The sequence below is a fragment of the Hakea prostrata genome, chromosome 9, assembly GCF_041222555.1.
Source record: "Hakea prostrata isolate BN-2017 chromosome 9, UWA_Hpros_2, whole genome shotgun sequence".
Taxonomy (NCBI): domain Eukaryota; kingdom Viridiplantae; phylum Streptophyta; class Magnoliopsida; order Proteales; family Proteaceae; genus Hakea; species Hakea prostrata.
In genome coordinates, this window is record NC_142608.1 from 57,485,353 (window position 1) to 57,507,097 (window position 21,745).

The window sequence follows — 21,745 nt, forward strand, 5'->3', positions numbered from 1 at the left end:
CTATAAATACATGAGAGTGAAATCCATGTTTAGGTAAATATATATTGTAAATAAGATGCAAATCTTCACCCTTCAAAGAGGAAATCTATTGTTATTTACCATTGGAGCTCATTCTAATTTTTGCGCCACACGTTGAGCACTATATTTCAAATATGAACCTCATCATCAGTGGGAGTGTAGTGATAGTTTCCATGTTCACTTGACTTGCCTTTAGTTGCTAGAATGATATGGAGAGGGGAACTTGGGACTTCTAGCCAAAACAGATGAGTTTTGGCTTTATACATTGACCTTCATGAGAGGTAAGAGAACAATTACTGAACCAACTTTTATCCTTCATAAGATATGATGAGCCGAGATCTAACATTGAAAACAATAAGAGTGAAGAGTCACTGTTGTCAATAAAGAAACCATTGAAGGACAGCAGCCAAAAAACCTAGATTTTTTTGAATACCCTAACCAATGCTCACATTGTTTACCTTCTAAAAAGGGCAACAGATCTATTAGTTAAAGAGTCATCAGGATAATCGATTTCAATCTCACATATTGGTCTACCTAATATATTTGACTGAATACAGTAAGACCAAAAGACCATTCAGTCTACCTAATATATCTGATTGAATACAGTAAGACCAACTAACCAATGATCTTTTAAACACAAAACGATTAGGTAATCAGGACTTATCCTTGCATCATCACACTTATTTCGAATTTGAAATTTTGAATTATCAATTCACCTTCTCAGGCAGAAAAGTATAAGAACAAATCCACTGCCTTACAAGGCATGCAACAATTCAACCATAAAACTATGGAAAAAGTTATCAAAGTTATAACAAAAGTGTAAAAAAGCTTACAAGATAGAGAAATCACTAGAATACATGAAATAAGTACTCCATACACTGATCTTCATAACTAGCCTAAACCCCCTCATCCTTCTCCACCCCCTCTAACAAGAACTTGGTGTGAACCAGATAGGCGGAGATGGATAAACTTTCAAATTATATGATGAAAAATGTTCAATGTTGTTATCTTTTAAGTGAAAGACACCAGTAGCTATTCGTGTTACCATTATTGATGTCGGTCGTCCTTTGTGGTCGAATAATTCATCATATGTGAAATATATACAGTTTCTTCTAAATTGAGGAAAGTCACGTGTTGATGCAGCTGACGAAGTACTTTTGCCAATAAATAACATTTGATCACCCAAGTCTTCCACTTGAATCCATCTCAGATTTTTCAAGTCTAATTTGAATATTTGGAATGTAAGACTTCCTAAATCACCAAGTCGACAACTTCTCACAACCATCAACAGATCTCCAAAACATTCCACCATATAAAATGCCGTTTGCTGCTTTCTTTCAATATAAGGCCTCCTCCCTCTTACTAAAACAAGAAAATCAGGGCTGAGATCCACAGTAGTTGGAGGAGGAATGTTACAACTTATTGTTCTTGGATGAGGAGCCAACTCCACAAGTCTAAGATCACATTGTTCAGTAATGGCATACAGTCTTTCATTATAAAGAATAACATCTCTATAATTTAATCCCAAGGCAGTCCACTGTTTGTCCCGTGGAGTACAGAAGGCTAATCCATTGTTGGAGTAAATCGCAATTACCACAAAACTATCCTTCAAATCAAAATTATTAGCAGCAGAAATATATAATAACATAGCCTTATTAATGAAGTTTGTTTTATAGAAGCTACGAATAAAGCAATTACTTTCACGTAACCCATGCTGATTGGGGATGGTAGCCAATGGTGGAAGTTGAATTATAACTTGGGTTAATGGATTCAGAAGAAAAATGAATCCCCTCTCATGCACCATTCTCAGCCATCCTAGGTTAGAACCAACGCATTGAGAGCCACAGGCGATTTCAGGAAATTTTAGCCTGAATTTTTTGTGATTTCCATGAGAATTGGCATTAGCATGGGAGAATATGAAAAACCTAGGATTACCAAATCCTGAAAAGAATATCAACCATGGCAATTGAGGTCGCAGGTGCAATGGCAATATCTTTTTGGCGGTAATTGCTGTTGAATGCCAGGACTTGCAAACAAAACCAAAACAACAAAAGTCCTCTAAATTTAATTTGTTTGCAATTGTCACCTTGACATCTTCTGGAAGTGCATCCATGATGTTTTTTCACACCATGATCAATAATGGTATCCATCCTTCAAGCGCTTATTGGAAGAAGTCATGATGCTAGACTCAGCACAAAACTTTTCTCTTTCCTGTCTAAAATTAGCGTGATATATAGGAGATGAAACATGAGAAACAAGAACTAATAGGCAGAAAAAAATGGCGTTCTTGGAGAATATACAGATAGAGCCACAAGAGCCATGGTAGGGTTGAATGACAAAAAATCTGTATTTCGTTAATTGGCATTTTTGAGTAAGAAAAACACGACGGTTAACAGCAAAGAGTACACAAGAAAAGAAAAAGACGAAAATAAAATTGGAACGAGAAGATATATCCCTCACAGAAGACCTTTGAGAATAAAAAAGAGAAAGATGTCAGAGAAACAAAAATTAACAGGGAGGAGAAGCATCAAACAGGAGAAAAAAAATTAGAAACTTGAGAAGAGAGACTACAAACGATTACAATTTCTACGATCGAAACGCACAGGTTGCTGAGAGATTAAATTCTGATCCTTCTTGAGCTTGATTTCAGGCAAATTGAAAGCGAAACAGTCGAGCAAGTTGCAGGAGAAGAGCCCACCAATTCTTTGAGTTCCCTTTCCCTACTGCCCTACCCTATATATATGCACAGAAGTTAAACCGATCGAGATCCAAGGAAGTTCAGGACTTCCAGTTAGAGTCTGATTTGGTTTCCACTAGCTACACCTACACAGACCCCACGGCTCACGTCTTTTTAATTTCCCCGCCTTTTTTTTTTTGGGTGTGTGGGTAAAAACGTCTTTTTAAGTTTCAATATATTAGTCATTATTGTGAAAAATCAATCTGAGTCAACAGATTATTCTCATGTATCATGTATGTATCCGTCTTGAATGTAAAGAAAATTTAATTTTCATCATTAGAATCTGTGGTAAAATAATTTAATGTCCAAACTGCCCTTATGCTTTGACATTGGATTTACAAAATGGATAAACAAAACATTATTTGTTTTGATGATTAATCATTATATGTGATTGTTTATAAGATTTTCTTATAAAGCAAATGCCTCTGGGATTCTCTCGGGGCCTCAGTGTGTCTTTCTTCTCATTTATCTTCTTAGTTGAACACTGGGATAGTAGTCAAAGAACCTATGGATGTAAGGCAGTTGTTGAACTACTGAGGTGGCTGCAGAAGCGGACTGCATTGGGGCCAGAGGGGGTCATGGCCCCCTATTTTCTGAAAATTTTGATTAAATTTTTTAATTTTTATAGTTTTATCTCTTCTCACATGTGAAGTTTTACTATTTGCCCCCCTCAATATTGAAAACAATTTTTAAAGGTAAAATAATGGATGAATGTCATTCCTAATTAAAAAGTAACTCCTCAATCTCTATTTACTCTCTCATTTTTTTTTTATTTTTTATTCTCTTCTCTCAGTCTCTCTATAAAGTGGGTTAAGAGAATTTTAGAAAAAAATCTTATTAAAAATATCATTCCCTTCAATCCCTATTTATTCTCTCATCTCTTATTTTTCCCCTCTTTTCTTGTTATTTATTCTCTTCCCTTTCTATAAACCGTGGGTTAAGAAAATTTTGGAAAAAAAAATATTCTCCACAATTAGGTACTCTTTCTCTTTCTCAATTTATTGATTATTTTTTTTCTATTTTTGATAAGATAAAACAACCTTGAACCGGGTTCGACCATGGTCAGGACGATTACTCTGCTCGGATCGATGACTCCGGTCGGGGTTGGTCTGATGATTGAACCATTAGGTAATGTGAAGAAGAAGGAACCCGACATGAAGGAAAGAAACATGTTCTTGTGGAATTCGGGATACAAGATCGTGCCACGAATGGTAACGACCCTTAACTCTGAAAGAAGGGTAAACCATACCATCTGACGGTCATCAAAGAGAAGCACGAAAGAATCCAACGGTCAAGGAAGGGAGGTAAATCCTATACAAACTAAAGCCTTACACCCAACAAAGGTGACTGGATTGTTTTCCTCCATTAATTTGTTCAATTAAAGCTCTGCATCAAGCCAAAGCTCTGTGGTGTTCCAATTGTTGATTTAACTTTCGGAGGTGGTTACCTGACAATGCGGTCGCCCACATTTCACGTCTGTTTTGTAGGAATATGAAGGCTAAATAATTTTTGGACGCATCATTTGGGGCCTTCTGTGGGAAACGCTTCAAAAAGCCATGGTAGACACTAGATCTACAAAACATCAAAATCAGAGTTTCCAGCCTCCTCTAGGAGAAAACCCTCCTGAGGGAAATCGTGTTCGTGAAGGAGAAATCCACGAGGAAGAAGAAATAGCTAGAGAGGTTCACTTGAATGACCCGAATGATGAAGTTCGAATGTTTCCGGTCATTAAAAGCAGATGAATCAGATGCAAATCCAATTTTTGGAGATACAACAAATGCTTTGAATGATGACCAGACGCCTAGGAGCCCCAAGACATCCCAATCTTCACGATCGTGAAGAAGCTCGAGGACATGCACAAAGGGTTGAGAGAAGAAATTCTCCAGTCAGGGGGCGTTTCCCTCTGAGAAATAGACAACAGACTGAGGGGCAGAACTTCCGGCAAGAAAGAAACCAAGCTCCACAAGAAGTACTGGAAGAGTGATTGGGAATAAGGAGGATTGGAGAGTTGCCAAGAAGAGATGATCAGGATGCTCGGGATTGTGCACAATGAAGTCAAACTGGAACTCTCACCAGGCTCGAACGTGGAGTGAGAACACAGACGGTGACATCCCAGCGATCGGGTTGGGATAGTGTTCGAACAACTGGCACTCGGGCAGTACAGATCGATCGGGAATTGGCTGACATCAATAAAAAATTGGGACAACTCACGAGGGGCAAAAGAACCAATAACATTATTCAATCATTAGAAAAACCCCATTTGTGGAGGCAATTGCTAGGTATGAATTCCCCCACAACTTCAGGCTTCCAACCTTCTCTTCCTTTGATGGACCTGGTGATCCGATGGCCCATATGAGTTACTATCAATAGACAATGATTGTTGCTGGCAACTCTGATGAGATCCTATGTAGAGTGTTCAGGTCATCACTCACGGGTGCAGCTCAAAAGTGGTTCTCGAACCTACCCTCGGGAAGAATAGCTAATTTTGATGAGCTAGTTCGAAAGTTCATCGGTCGATTTCAAAGTGGAATTCAGACAAAGAAAACTGAGGAGACACTGTTCATTGTCTAACAAGCAAAGAACGAGTCTATTCGGGACTACTTACAAAGGTTTAACAGGGCAACCATGGACATTGAGAATCTTGATGAACAGGTGGGAAAAACAACACTATTCACATGCCCTTCTAACGGGCGACTCCTAGAGTTGCTACTACAGGATATGCCAACCACATATCCCAAACTTGTCCAAAGATGCCAAAAACAAACAGAAGTAACAAAGATCCTTGATGCTCGGCAAGGAGAGGGGAAGGCAACCACTAAGGAACAAAAGGCCTCAGAAAAAGGCCAAGGTTCTAAAGTGCAGAACAAATATCGGGGGAGAAAGGTGCATTTAGGATGGAGACAGCATTCGCCCGACCATGCAGAATACACACCGTTAAATACCTAACGATCAGAGATCCTTATGCAAATTAAGGATTAGAACATCTTGAGATGGACAACCAAGATGATTGCCAAACCTGGAGAAAGGAATATGGAAAAATACTATCATTTCCATAAAGATTATGGGCACTACACTAATGAGTGTAGCCACTTGAAGGCAAACATTGAGAGATTGATATCTCAAGGACATCTATCTAGTTATATAAAAGGTCGAGGTGATGATCAAGATAGAAGAACCATTGGGGAGAAGAAACAAGATTTCAAGAGGTAATTCATTCACAAATTTTCTTGATATGGGTCTTCATCACATTTTAAATGGAAACAACTGATACTTTTTCAAATCACACACAAAGTGAAAGCCCACCTCTATATGCTTTGTGTGAGCATGAAAAATAGGGTTGGCTAACAAGTATGTGGCATCAACGTTATCACACCACAAAGTAGGAGGAGATGGCTAAGATACCCCCAATTCATCCAGAAGAGACTGAATCCAAGTGAGCTCAGTAGTTGCAAGACCAGGTGCCCAATACTCACTTTTAGTACTAGAACGAGCAACAATTAGAATAAAAATCTACATTCTGTTGTCCTTGGTCAGAGAAAAAGAATCACCTGGTGAACTCAAGATTGAAGAGCAAGCAATCTTATGAACATAGGCATGATTGAACCTTTGGGGACATTGTGCACACACATGACTATTAGCTTTGCATAGTTGAAAAATGATACTTTGCTCATTTAGAAAATTAATAAAGATTTATTGCTAGCAAAACTAGGAGCAAATGTAGAGGATGTTGAAGCATAACCACTTTTTTGTTTGAACTTATAGCCAGAACCAGAGGTATCACAAGAATGTTTGAATCCTTAAAAATTGCCATTCGAAAAAGAAGTATAGGCTGTTCTACCATTATACCAACGATTCCAAGGCCGTCTACCACTAGTTCTTCCTCTGGGAACAACGGCCAGCTTCTTGATTATCTTGAACAAAGGAATGAGGAGCAACTGTTATCCCGAGATGAATTTTTAACTGCAACATTTGCAGAGATCATAGAGCATATTGTTTCAGAGGCAAAATTTTGAAGATGGCTCTTGTGTGCTATGAGCAATCCTTAAAAATCATGGATGGTAACCGAATTTGCCCAAACCAACATAGAGATGTTGAAATATCTATATTCATCTCCTGAACCCCTCAATGTCACAAGGACCTAATCAGCAGTAGCCAAGGTCTTTATGTGAAATCCTCCAGAATCCTTGTACCTAAAAGCCCATTTTGCAAGTCTAAAAACCCGGAGTACCAGTAGAAAGCAGTAACAAGCCATCCGAGTTAAGGCCACATGATCGGGGGTGAAGCCCATAGACACGGATGACTGACCCCCAATCACTCTAAATGACTTTAGGAGAAGGTCTAAAGCCAACCCGGATGATTCTAAAGGTATCCTCGATTCGGAATCCTTACACATAGGGATGAACTGAAGGAAGAAAAAGGGAACCTGTCAATGGTCATCTTATCCTCCCCCGGATTGTTGCCATATGTGGTGAACTTTCAGCTACTTAGCTCTCCTTTGCCGTCTTCATTGTTTCCAAGTTAGTTATTTCCATAATTCAAGACAGTTTAGAAGACTCTCATTGGTCCCAGCCTGATCTAAGAGTTACATGACGAATTAATGGCCTCCTGTCAAGTTTTACTTCATGCATTCTCTTTACTATGTCATATTCATGAATCATATCGATTTTATGTACAAACTCTACTAGGTTGATTTAACCAAATGGAGGATAATACAAGAAGAGAGTAAATTTCCCAAATGCCAATTTCCATTGCTGTGCTTATAATATGGTGAACATCAGCTTCTTATGCTCCTCAAACTGAAGGACATGAGATACAATATCAGGTGATTTTCTTGTTAAAGGTGGAAACAGTGAGATTTGTTTCCAATTTGAGCACATCTGCAAAACTGGGAAAACAGATTACATAAAAGTACTAGTACACACAAAGAAAGCCAGTTATGGAAACACAACTATTTCTCTCTCTTATGATATAAAGACCATTCCTTGAAAAAAATAGTTCATTACAACCTGTTACAAAATTTTGGTGAAATAATCAACGTCTTCCAAATTATTCTAGAAAGCAGAACCACTACCCTTCGTTTGCCCCATCAACACATCTTTGGCTTCGTTTATCTTTTGAGCAAGATACTTGTTACCACCACAGTCAGGGTGGTTGGCCACCATCCATTCTCTTATGAGCCTCCTTGACCTTCTCAATGGCACCATGTTCTCTGCAACCAAAGTAAATATCCCATAAGCAACCAGACTTTGTATTAGCTTAAAAGAAGTTGGTGTCCAGGTGATGACATTCATTATTTCCAATTGAATAAGTGATTCAGTGAGATTAATGAATATCAACAAAATGCCTAGGTTGTCAAGTATTGAGTCAGGATTTTAATCATAGGGAAAATCTGTGCCTCCTCATCTAATGTCTGACAGCTCACACTAAAGCTCAAAGAATTAAGTAGCTTTCTTGGGTACAATTTTCCTGCAATTACCAGCAGACACTAGAACCCTTACTGTTGATAACCCTTTTCTTTGTTGCTGATGTATTAAGCAATCATACATTTCATTATAATCACAGTGATTCAAGATCCTAGTGCAGTGACCTACCTATATCAGGAACTGTTTGACCGGGATCTTGACCCTAGAACAGTTTCAAGTTCCCGGTCCAACGCCATACAGCTTCTTCAGAGTGTTAATCGCTGGGGAAAAATCTGAGCGCAGAGGAAACACAGACACAACTCGGAGATGCTGGGCGTTGCCATTCTTTGGTTTGGATAATGTCATCTGGAACATCTCTCCCTCTAGTACCTTGCCTGCTGCCACAGCTAGAAATATGAACAAATGCACAATTAGGATGATACATTGAATATGATATTCACTATGTTCATGTTCTAAGAGGTACCTAACCAACCTGAAAGAGGATTTAACTTGCTGAACTCAAAGAATTCATCAGCAGAGCAACCAAACAGGACTCGAGCTGCCCTATCAAAGCATATGACAATAAAAACCTTGTTCTCTGTTGCGATGGATAGCTGCTAAACAGGTACCAAGTTATTCATTGCCAATGAATTGATGAAACGAGGGTGGAAAGTTTCTTTATTAGATTCTAATCTTAAAAAATGGAACACAAAAGCCAAAAGACGTTATAAAAATTTGAGATACTTAACAAGAATGCGATAGAGACGTTTAAAATCAGACGAGCCCGGGTTGAAGCCCTTCATGTCGCAAAATTTGCATAAAGAAGAGTTCTCAGGAAGGGTCTTATCACAGACAGAGCATACTTTATAGAAGAAGCTGGTGCTATCTATGGCTACAACTGTGCAAATGACCGTTAAAGGTTCCTCCCCATCCATTCTCCGGTTTACAGTGTCTGCCACCTGTGCTGTAATCTGCAAGAAAGAAGAAAAATAAATAATAATGGAATCAGGGTTTGATGGAGGTTAAAGTCAGGGTTTTAAGCTTATTCTCAGCCCCATTATAAAATTCTTGTCTATGTAGAACCAACTCCGGGTAAGATTAGGGTGTAGGCCCTCAAGGGCTGTAAATTTCATTTTTTAAAAGAATCTGACAGCACACCCCTGTAGCTTTGCACTAGATAATCACCCATGATTTGTGAATATACCAACATATTTATTCAGAATCATTCATCCACTGTACTAACCTTGATCAACATGCATTGTCATAATATTTCCCATGGGAAGACATATCCATGATTCGTCACCCATTACTTGATTCTCACATCATGATAATGATAATGTTTGTTCATTAAGTACACATTAATGAAATGCTGAGTCCACTAGTATTGTGTTCATAAATAACTCGTCAGATAAAGCACTTAACCAAGCACACTTGGATTATATGGATCTCAACCAAGCACACTTGCACCATGATCACACCTCTTTACCTCTGCCGTCCCCCCCCCCCCCCCAACCCCACATATCTGCAGCAACATACAAATCTACACTCTTTACATAATCAAATACACACACCAACAACATCAGGGGACTGGGAGTGGCTTCCAGCCACTATAGCAGAGGCAAGGACTGCTTTCCAAGACTTCTATAGGCCTAGAGCAGCCACTGTTACTACTTCAAATCCCTCTTCCTCTTCTTATGTTACCTGCTTCTTTCACTAATTTTCCCTCTCTTTTTTGGGAGAACAATTTCCCTCTTTTTACTCATACTTGATTTATCACAGGCTTTTCATCTTAGAAACAGCAAATCCCCAGTATAAATAAAACCCAGATGTGAAAATGACATGATATTGTAGGCATAGAGAGACAAAAAACATCAAACTGAGTCTGAAACTCTAAATTCACTAGAAGAAAAAAATACCCGTTATAGCACAGCTTCTCAATCCCAATACAAGAATCCCTAAACTCACCAATTTATGCTTGGTTTCCTTTGAATCCCAAACCCAACTACAATGGAGTATAAGATTTCAGAGCATGACATGGGGTTGGGGAAACATACCTAGGGAAGAAATCTCTTCATTCTTCACTTGGATATTTAAAGGGCACCACCCATTTCCAAGTTATTGGTTCAAGTGCGCATTCCAGTCACAGAATCTTTATGCAGAAGACCTTCTTTCCCACGGTTCCCCCCCCCCCCCCCATCCTTCTTATTTCCTTGCTTCTTCTTTTTAACCCAACTCTACACTCTTTCTCCATTATCTATTGGTCTTTGTCCCTCTTTTACTCTTTCTCCTTTTCTATCCTCTTTATCCTAACATTCCCTGACCCCTCTAAAGTGAAGTTTACTTCTTTATTCCATCCTAATCCTTTTGAAATATCTAAACCCCATGAAACCTTGCCTTGCCCAAACTTTTGGACAAGAAAAATGAACCCCTTGGCTAATATATCTCTTTGGTTCCTTGAGCTGAACCAATCCCTTATTTTCAAAAAAACTAAAGAAATTTCTTTTAACTTCAGTAATTAATTCCATACATTAAATCAAGTGAATAGAAAACCATACAGTTAAATTATACTTTTAGACCTTAAATCCCTCAAAATCCTTAATCATTTTACTATACTATAGTAAAAAATTAAAAATCTTGAAGTATAACATTTAGGTCATTTATGCATAAATGCGTGCCATCAAAGTCTAAATCCACCAGCATCTAATAGTATCAACAAGAAAATTTAATTTTAGTTTGGATACGGGGTATCACATTCTATTTGTTTCTTGTGCCAAAATCCATCATGACCAGTGCTTCTACAGTGCATCAGTATCATGACCTCAACTGCTGGTTATAATTACTATAAGATGCATCACTCTTTTTCAAAATCATGATCTCAAATCACCTACTTTGTGTTCCTAAACTGTGGCAAAAAATCCAAATCTATGTAAAATTTGAAAATAGACCAAAACAAGATAAAAATTAGTATTGGTCCTAGATGAAATTGACAGAAACTTCATCAACAAAAAATTAGTAGTGGACCTAGATGAAATTGACAGAAACTTCAGCAACAAAAAATTAGTAGTGGACCTAGATGAAATTGACAGAAACTTCAACAAGGAATAGTTACTTATATGTTGAGTATAACTCAGCCATTGCCTATCAAAGGTTTCTCAAGCAAATGCACTCGCATGACTTTGATCTTCAAACTGAGATGATTTTAGCACCAACCATTTAGTGCTTCCAGCATAGTTCTATGCGCCCACAATGAATACCTCATTGGCATAGGAGACCAGGAAGCAAACTCTCAGCCATCTTCAGTAAATAGAATATCTTTTCATATTATCTTAACAGCCCATAAAAGCAATGCAAGAGAATTCACTTGGTTTAGCCACTTTCAATGGAGAACATCATTTTGTTCATAACACAAAAAGGAACTTGTCACTAAAATAAAACCCATTTATTGTTAAATTAATAAAACAGGAAAATATGTGAAACCATGATTTAATGAGGGGGAAATTGATATTAATCTAATAGCAGCCAACAAAACGAGACTTTTTTTTTTGGGATGAATTAAAGAATATTTTGATTTTTTATTTCCAAATGAAATTTAAAAAAATAGGGCAGTTATATCAACGATGCATACAAATGTATAAACGATATTACTAATTCAAGCACTTTAAATTGAAAACCTATACCTAGACTAACAAGGAAGGTTTACAGAAGTTACAAAAGGATTTTAATGGATGGTAAAACTTTTATAGCAAAACATTACAGTTCTTAGGATTTTCTCACAAACAAAAAGTAAAATTAATATCCCTATTATTATCAAAAAAACCTTTCATCTCAGGAATGCAAGCCAAGAAAATCAAGGATAACAACAAAACCAATGCTTGAAAATGGGGAAAACTAAACTCATCTTGACTCCCTTTTCAACTCTATGTTCAACACTCCAACCACTGAATATGTTCATTTTGAAAAATTAAGTTAATACACAAAGGAGAAGTGTATGAGGGATTGATAAAAGAACTGCATATTGTTTGTTTTTCTTCTTCTTTCCTTCAGTTTCCTTGCCTTTCTTCTGACATAACCCAAGCACAGAAAAGACCATAAAACCAGAAACTATAGGTAAAAATATTGGAACTCCGGCACCTAACTCATTGTTTGTTATACAAAAACGGTGAAGGGGAAACAGTGAAACACATTCTACAAGACAAAGAATTTGATTTTGTGACAAATAATCCTCAATGGGTGATACTGAAATAGTAATTTTCTTAAAATTTTAGCTTCATTTAAATTATATTGCAGAACCAAGATGATGAGTGAGTGAAATGTTCAATACTGTTTTCTTATACGTTCTCCTTCCCGGGGCTTGTAGAGAATGAAGATGAAATCAGTTTCGGGCTGGGGGATTGAAAAGATGAATTTTGGAAAAGAGGGTATAAACTGTTGCAATCATGGAGATTTCTGAAACCCATATCACAGAAGTGGCATATTAATCTGAGGCAATACAAGATATAAATATATCCGTATAATAAAACACGTAGCATTTTCAAGGATGCAAAAATCTTAAGTTTCTATTACAATGAAGTTAAGTCAATCATACACAGAGACATGTAAGAAAATAATGTCTTCCACAATTTATCAAGCAGCTGGTATACAAAGAGTCAATACAATGGTGTCACTAAACAACTCTAGGGCCAAAAGAACAACATCGTACACCAAATTATTAATCCAGAGAAGTAAAGAGAAATAATTTAAGGTATAACTGTTCGAAGTTAATGCAGAATAGGCGTTTGAGAGAAAGAGATTGACCTAGCTGACACGAGAGCCGAGTACGAGTTGAGCCTGGAGAGCCCTTAGCAGTTACCCCAAATGAACTAAAAACTAAAATTTCCTTTTATCTATGAAGAAATCCATCTTATCGAAAAAGCAAAATAGATTTTGATGCTGCTTTCTGTATTTTGTTCTTCTTTTCTCCAATTATTTCTCGTTAAAGATTAGAATAAGCCATAAGGAACGAGTGAACGCAAAGACATATTTGCCCTCAACTTCAAATAAAAATTTGCCGCGAGAAACCTGAGAGGGAAGTCAGGAAATGCATACTTTTAATTCCTTTCAGGTTTGCAACCTCAGTCAGGACACTTTTGTCCTTTTCAAAAAAATGATTACATCAGCATCTAACTATGGTTCCGGATGACAAGGGTCTGCCTGATAAGTTGGATATAAGGGTGTCAAAACTTATTCTATACTTTAAAATCGAACCGAACGAAAGTTTAATGAGCTGTGTTTAGGCTGAATAATCTTCAACTTGCACTGGTTCGGGCTGGGCTGGACCAGCCCATGTATGACCCGCTAGCTTGAACCGTTTGGCCCAAAACCGACCCGAACCAATTTGTTAAAGCGGTTATTAATAAATAAAATAAATTAAACCCTCAAGTATCCATTTGTTTTCTTTAATTGTTTTGCTTTGGAATATGCAAACAACTAGCTTGTCAAAGCATCCACCATTTGAAAGATGAGCTTAGTAAATATTTAGCAAGTGTATTATCATTTGAAAATTTTTAATGATTTATTTTGATCCATTTTTATAAGTGTCAAGAAGGGCGATGAGGATAAACAAAGACAACCCATTAAAATTCATTAAGATGCCAATTTTCTTTTGTATATTAGTTCTATAATTTTTACTTCTTTGTAAAAAAAAAAGTTTTTGATTTTAAACACCCAACACAAAGAGACTTGGAGAGAACTTAATACTTATATGTGTTTACATGCTCTTGATAAATTCCATATATCAATAAAGTACTCAAAACATACCGTTAGTAAACTTGAACCAAAACTGTTAGTAAACCCAATTCTAAACCGTTAGCTCAAACCGTTAGTCAACTTGAACTCAAACCGCACCGGGCCGAAACCGTTATTTTCTTAATGGGCCGTGTTTGAGCTGAGTGTTTCTCAGCCCGAAATCAGCCCAACCCAAACCGTTGACACCCCTAGTTGGGTACCTCAGGGGGTGGTGTTGAAAATTACGCTTCAATTTTTTTTTCAGTAAATTATTTGAACCTTTTTTGTAAATTACATGAATAGTGGATGTATATTTTTGGCGAGATATTGGCAAACTCATATGTAGAAGTGGTAAGATTAAGAAGGTCTCAAATTTGAGCTTCCCTTCCTATGCACTTTTTCCTCTCCCCTTCTCATCCCAGTGCTTTTTCTTGTTTCTTCCCATAATCAATTTTGTAGTCCTAAAACCATTACTACTATCATAATAGATTGAGTCCTTGATTAGGATATCTATAATATTATTTATAGGAATAAATGTGAATACTTTGTTGATTTGTTTCGACATTGTAAGTAATGTGAGAAGACCTGCTTCTAGATGATGACATGATTTGAAATACTAGGATTTTTCTTCCTCCATGAGAGAAGCTAATAGGTATGAATTTAATATGAAAGAATGTTCACTACTTGTTTAGTAGTCAAATTAGCGATAGAGAGGTGGTTACTCTTGGTTTGTAATAGCTCCAAACTCCAAATTTGGGCTTGTATTAATTCTATCTTTCATCTCTATGAAGACTGTTTTGAATAAAAGCGTTTCATTGAAAACAACACTTCGGTTTATGATCGAACTTGGAGTGGAACTCTAGAGATGGTTTTGAATGAAAAAATGGCAATGGATTTATCTCGTACCAAGACCTGCATATGATTATGAATTTATACGCTTTATCAGCCCTAAGACTAACAAGAATGTTGAATATCACCTCTTCATGAAGAGAGGTCATATCATTCTTCTTTAACATGAGAGTTTTGGAAGCTTACAATGTTGGGATTATTTGTATGTCTTCAGACTCAGTTGGAAATTGCAGACAGTAGGAGAGGGAGAAATATGCAATGTATTCGTTCAACTCTCAAGGAAGGTTTTCTTATTTTTGTATGCTTTTAAGATGCAATGGCATAAAACTTGTGAAAGATCATTTATTTTTACTAGTAAAATCTTAATGATGTAAGATATGATTTAGTCCATGCATTGCATTCCAAACTAATACTAGCTAGCAAAATATTTGCATCAAATACCAAGTAAAAAACAGTCTTCAGGGGCTTAAACACCTCCAATTACAAGAATTTTGGAGAGATCAAACTATTGACATGTACATAAGCACAAAAGAATGAAGGATCACTAACGAGTTGTATGTTACGCTGTTGATTTGATTCAAGATCATATGTAATGTGAAAAACCCTTTCAGAAGATGCAATGATTTCAAATACTAACTAGGATTTTTCTTCCTCCATGAGAGAAGCTAGGTAGAACTCTAATCCCTCAGAGCCATCCATTCTTTGTAAGGTGTCCCCAATAGATGGTTTCATTATTGAGATTGTATGTTGCTTCACCCATGTTGCTTTCAACCAATCCTTCAATATCCATACGTTGAATGTATCTAATGTGGGTCTATTGGTTGCTTGCACAAAAGATACCATACCCCCAAGTTCTACCAAAGAATCATAACTACTAAAATAATTAGTTGGAGTTGGGAACATGTGTATTACCTCTGAACCAGCATCAAATGAAACTATATGCACTGAAGAAGATTTAACCCATTTGGCAGCATTAAAATACACGATTCCATTAATGGACACTGGTGGTGCAAAAATGAATTCCCATTTTCCATCTTCATCCAATGATAAAAGTGAATCTTCATTGACAAGTCTCCATGTCTTGGAAACAGAAGACCCCAAGGTTAGGACCTCAATTATCGGATTATGAGCATCGCTATCGAATAGAATTCGCACCAGTTTATATATACCAATTTCAGGAACATATGTGAAGCCACACCGAAATGAAGAAATATATATAAAACCATCAGGATATGTAGCTGAAGCTGAAGGAATTTTCACTGCTCGTTTAGTAATCAAATTAGCAATACATAGGTAGTCACTCTTGGTTTTTAGTAGCACCAAACCATTGCAGCTAGCGATGACCTTAGTTGTGATATCAAACTCCAAATCTTGGCTCGTATTAATTCTATCTTTCATCTCTTTAAATTCTGTTATGGGTAAGGATGTTTCATCTCTTCGCTTTATGATCAAACCTGGAGTGGAATTCTTGAGGTGAGACTGAATGAAAAGAGGATCATGGATTAACTTGTACCATGACTTGCATACGCTTCTGAATTTATACACTTTTATCAGCCCTGAGTCTAATAAGAATGTTGAAGAATATCACATCTTCAGGAAGAAAGAGCATATTATTCTTTTTCGACATGAGAGTTTTGGATGTTTTTTTTGCTGTTGCTCCCTCTTTCACCTTCCTTCTTCCCTTTGTCAAAGTCCTGAGTTTCCTGTTAGAAAATCATTGTATAAGAGAGATTTTAAAATCAGCCAGCACAAAATTAAAGCTAGTGACAAACAAAGCAAGCTATAGGTTTTGGTCTAATTCCAATTTTAAATGTAAATTATCCTTTTCTCAATAAAACAACAACAAGAATAGGGGAATGGGCATTGAGGATTGAACGCTATTAATCTCAACCAGAGACAATCAATAATCTAAATCACAATTGATTCACCAAACAGTAGATCTTGAAACCCAATGCAATGGTGTTGTTACATGGAGAGTAATGGAGGAAGATTTGATAATTAAGCAAAACAGCTTTATCAACAGTGATCGATAATAGTAAAAATACCAAAGGATGCACAGAAAAAGAAACTCATGGGTTCACCTTAGATGCGGCTGGATAACAAGAAAGCAAGAATAGGAAAAGGGAATATACATAAAGAGACAACTAGAGCTATTGGGCACGTGAACTAGAAATCCTTTTTCAAATTAAGAAATACTTTTTCAAATTAGGTTAAATGATGAAAGAAACTTACTCAAACCGGATAATCCTCCATTACGTCTCATGGGTTCCAGAGAATGAAGAATTTATCGCTTTAAGATGGCTAAGAGCAGGATCCAGTGTATGGATCGGCAGTGTTCAAGGAAAGAAGGATTCCTTCATTGGGTGGAATTTGTGTTAAGTATAACTTCTACAAATTCCTGCATACTAGGGTTTTATAGAGATCACGGGAAGTTCATCAGTTGATGGGTCGATCTCGGCTTCTTCAAGGTGAATTTCTCTCAATCAAGGCGAAAACTTAGAGTTGGCCTTCTCTCAAGTTAGATTTTTGCTGTCCTTAATTTTTTTAGCTGCTAATTGAGCGTATGTATATAGGACTCTAGTGTTGGTAGTTGTGTTGAACTCTATGATTCTTAAGAGTTGTTTTCATAGTGAGGTTGGAATCAGTGGTGGAGTCAAGTTGGGCCGGGAGCTCCTTGTTCTTTTTTTAAATGTTAAACATCCCTATTTTTTCCCCTTATTTCTCTCACTTTACATGTGAAATACCATTATTTAGCCCCTTTCAAAAAGTAAAAATAAAAATTTAAGATCAAGATGATGGGTACAAATGTCATTCGTAGTCATTATCTAATGGTTATCATTAAACCTCTAATTTCAAAGAATAAAATGCTAAATTCGAATTAAAAACTAATTCATGATGTATGAATTTTTCTCTATATTCTCTCTCATATTTTCATTCTATTTGTTCTCTCATAAATATCCTCTTTTATTACAAAAAAAAAAACTCCTCTTTCTCAAATTATTCCTCTCTCTCTCAGTGAAATTCTAATAGATTTCAAATCTATCATTTTTTCATATAATTTCTCCTGCAATTTCTTTTTTAACTTTTTCTTTCATGATATTTCTAAGTTTTTATCTTACAATTTTAGCCCCTACTTTATTTTAATATATTTTTTAGAATTTACTTATAATTGTGTTATCTATATTTTAGTCCTCCTATTAATTTACCTAAATTTTTACTGTGGATCCTACGACAGTATATAATAAAATATTATGAGATGGGAGCCATAGTGGGTCCCTAATGGACGACATTCGGCCCCCAATGGTCAATCCTAGATTTGCCGGTTGGCGGTGCACAATGGATCGCGTTGCTCAATTGATGCCAACACCTCTTGGTCTCAAATGAGGTTCGCTTTTGCTAACCGCGTCTGTTTCCTCATCCACAGCTGACATCCCAAAGAAAAAGGAAAAAAAAAAGTTTGGGTGTGATAGAGCAATAAGAAGTTGGATGAACTCAGAATCAAAAGGTGGGTGGGGGTGATCCTGTGGTAGTTTCCATATGATTTGGTAAATAATTAAATATGAAAGGTCTCTAATAAGATGCAACCCATGCTGTTAGGAAAACTAACCTAAATAGAAAAAATAGGAGTTTGATTTTCATTTGTAAGAATTTTCAAGTAAATACATTGCATACATCCAATGTTATCAAGAAACTACGAATAATACAGAAAATGTACAAATTATGAAAATACAATATATGAAAAGGTTTATATGAAAATACAACATATGAAAAAGTCTCTATTCAATAGAGAAACCAATCTAGCCAAATCAAGAAAGTGATGAAATGGAAAGAGGACATCATATGAGAATAATTTAAAATAAGGACAGCTAGAGATAGAGATGAAAAATCATCCTTATCATGCTTAATAGTCTCTAACCCCAAAGAAACCCCAAAGAAATAAAAATTAAGGGTTAGTTACGAGTGGATGAGTTTAATTGGTTATTCATGACATGATTATGTGTGAGGAACTGAGGATAGATCCTCACCCTCCATAAGTCATCCTATACCCTCATGAGAGGTATGGATTTCTCCTCCCCACATTAGTGTGGATAGGAAGATCTCTTCATGAGTGAAAATGGTATATCGGTAACTTTGAGGGATTGCTCAATTGAAAAAAAGACCAACATCTCATAGTATGAAGGTAATAATTTCAATTCCTTTAGGTTAGAGGTGAAACCTTGTCTTACTTAAATTATATGTAATAATCATCCACTAAAGATGTATTCAAAGTGCAAGTACATACATCTCAGTTTGGGAGGATGAAAAAAAGGGAAAACAAAAACCCCAAACCTTTTTTCCGTCTTAATGCATGCAAGGTTACCTTGCCCCCCAAGGGGAAATTATATGTTTAAAAAAAAACAAAGTCCAGCGAAATCCTCTCAGCAGGAACAAAGTTTAAATGTACAAGAAATCTTAGCTAAAAGATCAGCAGATCCATTAATCGACCTATGAATCTAATAACTTGAATATTATTAAAAAAATTAAAAAAGGTCCTTGATGACTTGGACTAATTTTTGACACCTCAAATCTAAACCACTTGGACCATCATTCAAGCTTAACATTGCTTCCTTATAATCTGAAAAAGCTTAACAATATAGTTATGTTTTGACCCGAATTTTTGTACCTGGTATGAAAGATGGATCCACACTGACATATTTTCGTGGATGACCCACAAATGACCCGTTTGAGAGATCTGTGGTTGAAGTGGAGGTCTATATCCATGTATCTTATGTTTGCCTACCACATTATTGAGAGATTTTAGATTTTCGATTAGGGTTTTGGGTGAGAGTTCTTATAACACCATTCTTGGCGATTGGCTGTGAGATTTCTTATGTTCTTCTTCTACATAATGGAAAAACTCTTATTCTTCGCCCATGGACGTAACATACTACATCGGTGTGTGAACCACGTTAAATCTCTATGTTTTTTTTTTGTTTATTTTTCGATTCACTATTTTGTAGTGTTTGTTCTAACAATTCTTAATACCAATAGTAACAGAAATGTGGAGAATGTCATGCATTTCTTCAAGCTCAGCTTGCTGATAAAGCCGAACCCCCTCCCCGAATGGTATGATCACAAATGAAGTCCAAATAACCCGTAGCCTGCACGAACGCTATGAGTAGATGCTGACTCTCAAGGTCCACCTGAAAGGGTATGAATAAAAGGCAAATTATGTGTTAATTGTAGTCGATCGTGGTTGGAAAACATTAAGCATAGACATGGAAGATCTGACAATTCGACTTGGAGCAACTTCGTCTATAAGAAAAAAAAGGGGGGGAGATCCTATTATCATAAATGCCAACATTCATTTGAGTCATGCTCAAAAACAGAAGCCCTTGGAGACTCTTACTAAAATCATAAGGGTCATATGGGTCCTTCATAACATGTATGCAGTTGCTCGTGGTCCAAATGAACCATGCTGGTTAACTTCGTTTGTATGAACCCAGGTTAAATTTCCTATATATTTGAAAGATAACTCAATAAAGTCTCACCAATCTACTATATCTCGACCTTGAAAAGCATCTGCATCAATTCGAAGTGGGGAAGCTCTTGCAGTTTTGCAAAGGAGCAATAAACAAAGTATGAACTATAGATTCATGAGAACTTTTACAATAGAGACTAGAGAAGTAAGGCATCCCTCCCAAATTTAATTTGGTGGGCTCTCAAAAGGAAAACTCTGTCTGGGGCAATTTTCCCCCCAAACCCCCCCCACACCCCCCGGCCCCCCCAAACCCACCCACCCACCTTTTAAGCACAAATTTAATTATGATGGCTCCCAAAAAAAAACACGTCCTTGGCCGGAGCTACCTCCCCCCCCCCCCCCCCCCCCCCCCCCCGGCCCCCCCCAAACCCCCCCCCAACATAAAACCATTCCCCATATAATAAGCTGATTTAATAGTAAAATTACCTTTCAAAGTGTGTCTCCACATCCAACTATCAGTCATAATTTCTGATAATATAGGATGCTTGATAATGACAACAGTTTCATAAGTAGAAAAACAGATCCTCAATTAAGAAATAATCCCATGATTTAGGCTCTTTTTGGTATCAATTATCATTGTCAATTATGAGAAATTTTCATTATTTTAAATTGTTTGGCATCTATTCTGAATTTTATTTTTATTTAAAATAATAGAAAAACCTCCAAAATCCATAATGAACTTTTTGTCCATTATGGATTATGATGAGAATTTCATTATCTTCATTTGTGTAAGTTTACTTAAAGTTCTATAAGTAAGATGAGGGTAAAATAGTCAATACACATTCTTTTATAACAATCATACTTTTTCCTTCTTTTCTCACTTGTTTACTATCATTTTTAACAATTTTTTATCTTGATACCAAACTTATTTTTCATTTCATAATTTATTTTCGATAAAATTCACCAAACCATTTTTCATTCTTGACCAAAAATGAATTATTGTACTTATTTATTTTAAATAGGCATAATAGAGAATGAGAATTGATACCAAAAAGAGCCTTAGAAGACCAATTAATCAAATCACTAACCCATACAGACTTCCCAGTTTGATTTCTCAAAATGCAATGCAAAGGTAATACCTTAATGTGCTGACCATTACCTCTTATCAAACCTTTTTTTCAAAACTTCTTTTCCAATGTACAAGCTTCTCCAACCCAGCACCCTCCCTTGCAAGTTGCACCAAGAAAATTTTCATGAGCAAAGTATTTTGATTTAAGACCTGAAGCTCACAAAGAATTAGCTAGAATTTTGCATAACCTCCATGCTTGTTTTATTAATAAAGCTCCATTAAAAAAGTATAAGTCTTGAGAACCTAATCCATCTTCCTTTTTTTGGTCGACATGAAGTATTTTCATGTATTCTTCTCACCACAGAATATTTTCCTAGTGTTACTAGAAGAAAAAAAAAATCCTTCACAATTTTCAAAATGTTATGATCACAAATAGAGATAATTTA

General features: G+C 36.4%; 2 protein-coding genes across 2 annotated transcripts; both read right to left on the reverse strand.

The window, feature by feature from the left end:
- Positions 1-7,680: 7,680 nt before the first annotated feature.
- Positions 7,681-9,124, reverse strand: LOC149005691 (replication factor-A carboxy-terminal domain protein). The gene is made up of 4 exons (XM_089135585.1): positions 8,907-9,124; positions 8,651-8,771; positions 8,347-8,564; positions 7,681-7,964 (listed from the first exon to the last, which is right to left on the reverse strand). The coding sequence occupies exons 1-3, from the start codon at positions 9,090-9,092 to the stop codon at positions 8,392-8,394; spliced, it is 480 nt and encodes a 159-aa protein (XP_088991711.1). The 5' UTR covers positions 9,093-9,124; the 3' UTR covers positions 7,681-7,964; positions 8,347-8,391.
- Positions 9,125-15,249: 6,125 nt separating this feature from the next.
- Positions 15,250-21,386, reverse strand: LOC149005692 (putative F-box protein At5g62660). The gene is given in 5 exon segments (XM_089135977.1): positions 15,250-15,405; positions 15,407-15,453; positions 15,456-16,317; positions 16,319-16,472; positions 21,370-21,386. Coding segments are annotated over 5 exon segments (1,236 nt in total).
- Positions 21,387-21,745: the final 359 nt, after the last annotated feature.

Bases quoted from the DNA above. Each gene is read 5' to 3' on its own strand.
- LOC149005691 (XM_089135585.1), bottom strand. From the start codon at position 9,092: ATGGATGGGGAGGAACCTTTAACGGTCATTTGCACAGTTGTAGCCATA. The intron at 8,772-8,906 runs GTTAAGTATCTC...CCTGTTTAGCAG, and splicing joins AACGTCTCTATCGCATTCTT to CTATCCATCGCAACAGAGAA. The intron at 8,565-8,650 runs GTTGGTTAGGTA...TCATATTTCTAG, and splicing joins CAAGTTAAATCCTCTTTCAG to CTGTGGCAGCAGGCAAGGTA.